Source organism: Suricata suricatta, chromosome 14, assembly GCF_006229205.1.
Source record: "Suricata suricatta isolate VVHF042 chromosome 14, meerkat_22Aug2017_6uvM2_HiC, whole genome shotgun sequence".
Taxonomy (NCBI): Eukaryota; Metazoa; Chordata; class Mammalia; order Carnivora; family Herpestidae; genus Suricata; species Suricata suricatta.
In genome coordinates this window covers 73789923-73798174 of record NC_043713.1, presented here as the reverse complement: position 1 = coordinate 73798174, position 8252 = coordinate 73789923, and the positions used below count along the sequence as shown (strand labels likewise).

Sequence of the window (8252 nt, the reverse complement as noted above, 5' to 3'; positions counted from 1 at the left end):
AGATGTTTGGTTATTTAGAGGGAGAGAGAGAGCAAGCAAGCATGAGTGGGGAAGGGGCAGAGAAAGAGAAGGAGAGTGAGAGTCGCAAGCAGGCTCCATGTTGACAGTGCAGAGCCGGATGAGGGGCTTGATCTCACCAACCATAAGATCATGATCTGAAATCAAGAGTCATGAGTCAGACACTTAACCTACTGAGCTACCCCCAGATGCATTATTTAATATCATCCTTACAACCACCTTATCATGAAGGTATTAACTCCATTTAAAAATTGGGAACCTGCCCTTCTAGAGGTTAACAAACTTGTAGGAGGCTGCAGCTTTTTCCCAGGCAGATTTGTCTGATTCCAAAGCCTATGTTTTTAGAAATTTTGCCTGCTGCTAATTGTGATTTCCCATTGTAGGAATAGAAAATGCATGTTTTTAGGTTTAGAAGGTTTTTCAAGCAAATTTAGCATCTAGAAGTGGAATACAGTGAGTTGCCCAGATTTGCGAAGCTCTGGAACCCCAGGTGGGCCAATTCAGTGGGATTCGGTGAGGGAATTGTAACATTCATTCCAGGAGTTTGGGTAATTCTAGGGTAGTTTTTTATCCTCCTTGGGTTCTAAATCCCTTCATGTATCTGATGGAAGCTATAGATCCTCTCCCTGGAAAATGCCTGTGAGTACAACACACATTTTGTGCATTATTCCAGGGGGACTGTAAAGCCCAACATGGACGCCCTCTAGGAACCCTCCTCTAGGGCAGCACACCCTAAGTGTGGGACCACATCACTGGTGGTCTCTGAAATGACTTAAGCAATATGAGGACAAAATGTTTTATATTCAAATATTTATTCATATTTTGTAGTTACTTCCCATTTGTGATAAATGAGATTGGTTTTCCATTTATGGTCATAATATACATTTGCCTTTTAAAACATACTTAAGACAATAGAAGTTTAAAGAAAAATGGAATAAATAGTAGAGGTAGGGTTCAGGTTTGGCAAAACTCATGAAGGATGATTTCAGAAACTTCGCTGAGGTTTCTCTTTGGTGGCGTCATAATGGGTTCACTCTGGTGTCATCTGAACTTCCAGAGGACCCTGGAAATGACCTACTCTCAGGCTTTCTAAATCTGATCAGATGGTTCTGATCAAGCAAGAATGCCATTTGTTGAGTCTCTGCTATGATGAGTTGTCCCCTCCCTGCTGCCAATCAAAACTACACCAGGTATCATCTTTGTCAGGCTCTAAGTGTAGGCATTTTGGTGCTAAATCCATTCGTTTATTCAGCATTCATTTAGCAAACATTGTGTGCCAATTAGCAAGCATAGACCATACTCCATTCACTCCCAGAAAGGAAAAAATCCCCAGCACCCAAGGAGAAGCCAGCCTGTCTGATGTAATAGAGTACCAGATTTGGAATCAGACCAGGATCCATAAGTAACTTGCTATGTAATCAGGAGCAGGTCCCTTTACTTCTGTAGTATCTTTTTTCCTGACACTGTTTTTTTTTCCCCCTCAAAACCAAATACTTATTTTTCCATACCAATTCTTCAATTCTCCAACATCAACTGGGTAGCCAACAATTCAATTCAAGGGCTCAGTCCCATAAGACTGCCCCCACTTCGGATGCCCCTGCTCATGAGGTTCCCAGGCCACTTCACTCTACCTGGCAGACCAAAAGTTTGGGGATTTGGGGATTCCCGTGACAGCTTCCTCAGGTGTGATAATTCTCTAAAACAACTCACAGAAATCAAGAAAGCACTCTACTTACTATGGCAGATTTATTATTATAAAGGACAACTCAGGAAGAGCCAAATGGAGGAGGGGCATATTGGGGGTGAGGGTGGGACAGATTTCCACGCCTCTCAGTGGTGCCACCTTCACAGAACTTGAAGGTTTTGCAGCTCTTATGAAGATCTCGTTACATAACATGGTCACTGGAGATTCAGTGTCATCTCCAGCCCCTCCCCGCTCCCAGGTGAAGCTCCTTGAGGATAGGACCGTAAATGGTTCTAGGCACATATTTGAAGCATCCTTGCTGCACAGTACATTTTTCTGATAATTAAGGGATGCCTCACTTTGGGATGAAGAGACAGGAAATGAGAAATAACTCTGTAAAAATAAGTGATAAAGGAATGAAAAAGGCAGAAAAGTTTTTGGTTCCCAGAAACAATACCCCCAAAGGGTCTCTAGCAGTTCAGCATAGCCCAGGAAGGTAGGGGTCTCTGGTAGTGTCCTACTTTCCAATTTAAAGAAAATAATGAGAGTCAATAGCTAGTTGAGATGAGCAGTACAAACACAGGAGATGCCAGGGAAGGCAGGTGCAACAAATGGAGAAAAAGCTATAAGCATTTATTTTTTTTAATCCTATTATTTATTAGAAAAATTTAGGGACACTTGGGTGATTCATCGGTTAAGCGTCTGGCTCTTGATTTTGGCTTAGGTCATGATCTCATGGTTTGTGTGGGATTGTGTCCTTGCTGACAGCGTGGAGCCTGCTTGGGATTCTCTCTTTCTCTCTCTGCCCCTCCCCCTGTTTGCACGCACACGCACGTGCTTTCTCTCAAAACAAAAAATAAACTTAAAAAAATAAAACTTTAACATCATCCCATTTCAAACTCCTTGTCTTCAAAGTTATTAATAAGAAAGGCGCCTGGATGGCTTAGTCGGCTGAGTAGCTGACTTTGGCTCAGGGTGTGATCTCACAGTTTGTGGATTCTAGCCCTGCGTCTGGCTCTGTGCTGACAGCTTGGAGCCTGGAGCCTGGAGCCTGCTTGGGATTGTGTATCTCCCTCTCTCTGCCCCTCCCCCTGTCCCTCCTCCACTCATAGTCTATCTGACTCTCAAAAAAGAATAAATGTTAAAAAAAATTTTTTTTTAAGTTATAAATAAGAAAAGGGCAGACTGTCTACTCAGCTAAAAATAATAAGATACTACTGAGGTTAAGAGAATGGATTTTAGGTCATCCAGACCCAGAACTTAACAATGTGACCTTGAGAAAATCAACTGCCTAATCTGTTAAATGGAGATATAAGACCTGGTAATTTTATTATTTTTTTGTTTTATTTATTTTTGAGAGAGAGAGAACTAGGGAGCAGGGGAGGGTCAGAGAGAGAAGGAGACACAGAATCCCAAGACAGCCTCCAGGCTCTGAGCTAGCTGTTAGCACAGAGCCTGACTCAGGGCTCAAACCCAGAAACTGAGAGATCATGACCTGAGTTGAAGCTGGATGCTTAACCGAACTGAGCCATCCAGGTGCCCCAAGACCTGGTAATTTTAATTCCATGCATATTTAATTCAGTGCATACTATATATTCAATGCAGACATTGAATTAGATGTTGAAGATGCAGCAGTGAACAAGACAGGTATGGAGAGACACAATAACCAAGCAAATAAATACATGAGATAATTCTTAAAGAATAAATGAAACAAGTACAATAGAGTAAAAATAGGTATTGCCAAAATCACTGAAGGGTGGTGGAGGAGGGCAGGTAGAGATAGGATGTCAGCGAAGGTGGCATTTGAACTGAAATCTAAATGAGCAAAGAGGGCCTGGGTGGCTCAGTCAGTTAAGCGTCTGACTTCAGCTCAGGTCATGATCTCACAGTCCATAGGGTCAAGTGCTGTGCTGACAGCTCAGAGCCTGGAGCCTGCTTCAGATTCTGTGTTTCCCTCTCTCTCTATCTCTCCCTGGCTTGTGTTCTCTCTCACTCTCAAAAATAAATAAATAAATAAATAAATAAATATATATTTTTTTAATGAGCAAAGAGGGAGATGGGAGGAAAAGGTCTCTGGACCAGCTGTTGCGAGGAATAACTGAATGAATGAAAGCACTTGGTGGTAAACAACCATTCAATAAACAGTTGTTATTCTTATCATGGCATATACTTTACTCTCAGCTCCTTCTGTTCAAATAGGAGAGGCTGGCCATGCCATAGACCAGAGGGATATGTGTGTGTGTATATATATATATATATATATATATATATATATATATATATATATACTTTATATAAAGTAAAGGCCCCCAAGAAAGATTCAGGCTCTGGCATCATGAGGAGATTCCACAGCTCTGAATCATGCACCCGAGTCAGGTAGAAGCAGCAACCCAGCCTCACCCCTACTTCCAGCTCAACTTCTTCCTCAGTAGCAAAACCATATAGAATTATTTTAACTCCTGAAACCCATAATCCCTTCATTGGAAACCTGGAACTTGGAAAAGCCTCTTAATTTTACTTAATTGATATGCACGTGTGGTACCTGAGGTTCTCATTTTTCCCATCTGTTTCTCTTTGGAGTTGTGTGCCTCTCTGGTCCTATTCTTTTAAGGGGTTCTGGGTTAATGAGAGTAAGTGGTCAAGAAAAAAAATGCAGAAATGTAAATGCAAGCTTCTGGTTGCCTGATGAATCTGGTAACTTGCTTATGGAAGTTCAAAAACACATTATAGGCATTTAATGGTTGATCAAAATCTTGCTTGACTCTTGGGACAGTTCCATCAGCTGATAGTTTTTGATAAGAAGAGTTGAGCACCTACTACATGCCACATATTGTGTTGAGGAACTTCAAAGGCATTATTAGTTCCCTTAATATTCCCAACGTGTCTATGGAGTGGTTTCCTTTTATATTTAGTCCCCCTTCACAGATAAGAAAACTGACATTCAAACAGTAAATAAAAGTGCTGGGATATAAATCCAGATCTGAACCTGTTCCCTAACCCCCCAAGACCTTTTTTTTTTTTTTAACCACTTCGTGGTTGGTCTCCCAAAGCCAGAGGAAAATACCTCTGAGGGATGGATGCCTTTCTATCCATTTGGGCACCTACCCCCTGGAGATAATCCTCAACCCAGAAGCTCCCACACAGGAAAGACGGCCTCATCAGAGCAAGAAGCCTCACCCTGGACACACGCCTGGTATCAGCACTTCCCAGATCCACCCAGAGGGCCCTCCCAGCCCCTTGAAGCAATTCTCCATTGCCCAGCAGGATAGGAAACCCTCTTCCATTCCTGAAGACCTACCCCCTTCCCTCGGCCCCCTGCCTCAAATTTCAAGAGAGGAACGGCTATAGAATTTGCAGGATCCTGTGCAAAATGAAAATGTGGGGTCCCTTGTTAAAAAAAAAAATCAAGAATTTCAAGAATGTGAGAGTAGAGCATTAAACCAAACCCTGGGGCGCCTCTTCTGCGACTGCACTGGTCACTTGTTCATAAAGCCGGCCCTTCTACAGAGATAACTCTTTCAGTGAAGGGGCTGGCTACCTCAGTCAGAATCCCCAAATCCTTGGGACTTCGGGTGGAGGTGGGAGGTACGTAGGACACCCAACTTCCCAAGATATTCGAGAACCTACCCTGGGACAACCTTAGAAAATTTGGAGGCGCTTCTGCTGGCTTGGGCACAAAATCCCCTCGCACCCCTCTCGGGTCTCTGGGTGGTCCTTAAGACCCCGCCCCAGCTCCACCTTCGGGGTGTGTGGGCCTCACCGCGTGCGGCCCATTGCCTGGGCAACCGACGCCACGAGAGATGCATTGTGGTCCGCAACAAAATGCAGGAGAAAGATCCTGAGGGAACCATTGAGGTCATGGACCAATGGGAGAGTCCTGGGGTCTGCGTCAAGCCAATGGGGACGTTCAATGGGGGCGGGGCCGGGGGAGCAGGGCGGGGCCTAGGCACTAGGCGGCGGCGGCTGGCGTGGGGCTCCTTAGATGCGCCACCGCTTCGGTAGCGACTGTCTCTTCAGTCGTCTGTGAGCGTTGTCAGCCCCTCCCCCAGGAGACCGTTGCAGTTGGCCACCGCCTGCTCCTCGGTGAGAGACTCGGGGGCTGCGGTGGGCTTTCTCGCCTAGTTACAGCCCCCGACGGACTTCTCCCGCGTTGGGTCCGCCCGGCCCGCGCTTTCTGAGAAGTGGAGTGGTGGGGCGGGAGGAATGGGTTGGGGGAGCTGGCGCCTCAGCCGCATCCTGCACCCCGACTTCTTACCCCTTGCCTGGGCCTCGTCCTCCAGGTAACCATGTGTGATCGAAAGGCCGTGATCAAAAATGCCGACATGTCGGAGGAGATGCAACAGGACTCGGTGGAGTGTGCGACTCAGGCATTGGAGAAATACAACATAGAGAAGGACATTGCGGCCCATATTAAGAAGGTGAGGACGGGGTTCGGGCAGGGGGCTCGGGCCGTTTGCGCACAGTGGGGGCTAGTTACAACTTAGTCCTTCTCCCCGATGCTACGTTCCCAGAGCGCTTGGCAGAAGTCCTTGGAGGCACGCAGGGCAGCTCGGTTGTAGAGGGTTCCAGAAAGGACGCAGATGAATTCTGCGCTCCTGATGAGAAGACCAGACCCTCGGCGCCCTAAGTTTTTTTTATTACCCAGCTCCGCTGGGGGAAAGCGCCACCTAGCAACGGGGAGCAGGATCGGGGAGCAGCGGTTCCCCCTTCTGCAGGATTCCTGCGCGGAGGATCCATCTGGGTGTTCCGGAGGGGGCGGGGGCGGCGGCGTGGGTGTTTCCAGCCGGGCGGGAGGGAGATGTTGCCAGCCTTCCAGTGGGGAGTTTTGTCGGCAGTTGAGGGAGAGTGGGTGGTAGTGGTGCTTAGGGGGCTGGGGTGAGGGCTTGGTAAATAGCATTCTGTAGAAAGCTGGCAGGGCTGCCAATTTCTCCGAGCTGTGTTTTCTGGAAGGAAAGGAAGCTGGCAGCCTAAGCCGTGGGAGGGTTCCCAGTTGAGAATACGGAGATGAGAGACTTCAGATGGAACAGAAATACCGTTTTTGACCAACTCAGCAGTACGTTCATGTTACTCCAATAGATGTGAAAAATGTCCATGCTGCATACACTATATAAGAGCCGAATTTTGTGTAACTCATCACAGCATTGTAAGAATTTTAGAGAGAAAGGTTAGCTTTGGCCCTTGCCCTACAGTCACCTAAGTGAAGAAATTATTACAGGCGTTCTAGTCCTCAGAGCCCCTTTGGGCGGGGGGAAGGAAAGTTTCTGCAATTTGCTATCTTTGTGTACCAGGTGGTAGATGAGCATCGTCAGGATAGATGTGGAGAGGACTATTGAAATTATCATTAAGGATAAAATCTGACCAGGTGGCTGTCAGGTTCTGCTTCTAGCATTCTTTCCGTAGGAACAGTGGATTGCAAAGTATCTTGCCCCTTTAAAATTTTGATCCACAGTGGTTTAGATGCTAATTGAGGCTTTGCCCTTTTGGACATCTTTTGTTTTCATATTTTCAGCTAAATATGGACCATTTGGATTTTATGGTACATGACCTACAGTAGGATAATGTTGCTTGTTCTGTTTACTTTTCACATAAATGGGAACTGTTCTCACCTGCCGTTAATTAACAATATCATAAAAGATAGGAAGGTGAAATTACTGTGATAACAAAGCGCCCTTTGAGGCTGCCCTTTCTGCCTTCCACCTCTCCAACCCCCATTCTCAGCTTAGCTCAGACTGCAAGTATGTTTGCATTAATGCACTATGTAGGCGACTTGGAGCTGGGGAACATTCTTTCAAGCTAAGAATTTGCAGATGCTAACGTTCCTCCTTTCTGCCCCTACAGGCTCTGCTTATCTAGGAGGCAAACTCTGACCTCTGGTTTAGCACTGAAATTCTAGTGTTCTCTTTTTCTTCCCCCCTCTCCCCCCACCAGGAGTTTGACAAGAAGTACAACCCCACCTGGCACTGCATCGTGGGGAGGAACTTCGGTAGTTATGTGACACATGAAACCAAACACTTCATCTACTTCTACCTGGGCCAGGTGGCCATTCTTCTGTTCAAATCTGGTTAATCGCATGGACTGTGTCACATACCCAGTGATCCATCCAAAAACAAGGACTGCAGCCTAAATTCCAAATACCAGAGACTGAAATCTTCAGCCTTGCCTAGGGGAACACCTCAATCTTTGAACCTTTTATTGTGTTGTTTTGTACAGGGCATTCTCTGTACGAATTTGTTGTGGTTATAAAACAATTCGCAAAACAGCTTACATTTGTATTTATTTTCTATTCCATACCTCTACCCCATGTTTTTCCTCCTCAAAATCCATTCCTTTCAAGAAATAAATCTGTTGGAGAAGTGTGTGTTAGTTACAATTTGTTCAAATCTAGGGTTGAAATGGCCTATCACTTGATCTTAAGTAGGTTAGTGGTGATCAGTCTTTGAAGTTGGTTTCTGTGGGGTTTAATAGACTGGTCTATTCTCCATGCTCTTGAGTCTTTAATCTGTGCCCTCCTGCAGCTGTTGTGCATGGAAGAATACTCAGAAGTGCATGT

At 45.5% G+C, this 8252-nt stretch overlaps 1 protein-coding gene and 1 long non-coding RNA gene across 2 annotated transcripts; one reads left to right on the top strand and one right to left on the bottom strand.

The window, feature by feature from the left end:
- Window positions 1-1745: 1745 nt before the first annotated feature.
- On the bottom strand, window positions 1746-5467 carry LOC115278491. The gene is made up of 2 exons (XR_003902918.1): window positions 5330-5467; window positions 1746-2095 (listed from the first exon to the last, which is right to left on the bottom strand). It is a non-coding gene; the product is annotated as an uncharacterized LOC115278491 (long non-coding RNA).
- Window positions 5468-5651: 184 nt separating this feature from the next.
- DYNLL1 (dynein light chain LC8-type 1) lies at window positions 5652-8058 on the top strand. Its single transcript, XM_029922004.1, has 3 exons — window positions 5652-5785; window positions 5983-6120; window positions 7631-8058. Exons 2-3 carry the CDS (start codon window positions 5989-5991, stop codon window positions 7766-7768), a joined length of 270 nt encoding a protein of 89 aa, XP_029777864.1. The 5' UTR covers window positions 5652-5785; window positions 5983-5988; the 3' UTR covers window positions 7769-8058.
- Window positions 8059-8252: the final 194 nt, after the last annotated feature.

What these genes read in the sequence shown, in the direction of transcription:
- DYNLL1 (XM_029922004.1), top strand. Translation starts at nt 5,989, where the DNA reads ATGTGTGATCGAAAGGCCGTGATCAAAAATGCCGACATGTCGGAGGAG. An exon ending in TTGCGGCCCATATTAAGAAG is followed by an intron (nt 6,121 to 7,630) that starts GTGAGGACGGGG and finishes TCCCCCCACCAG; the next exon opens with GAGTTTGACAAGAAGTACAA.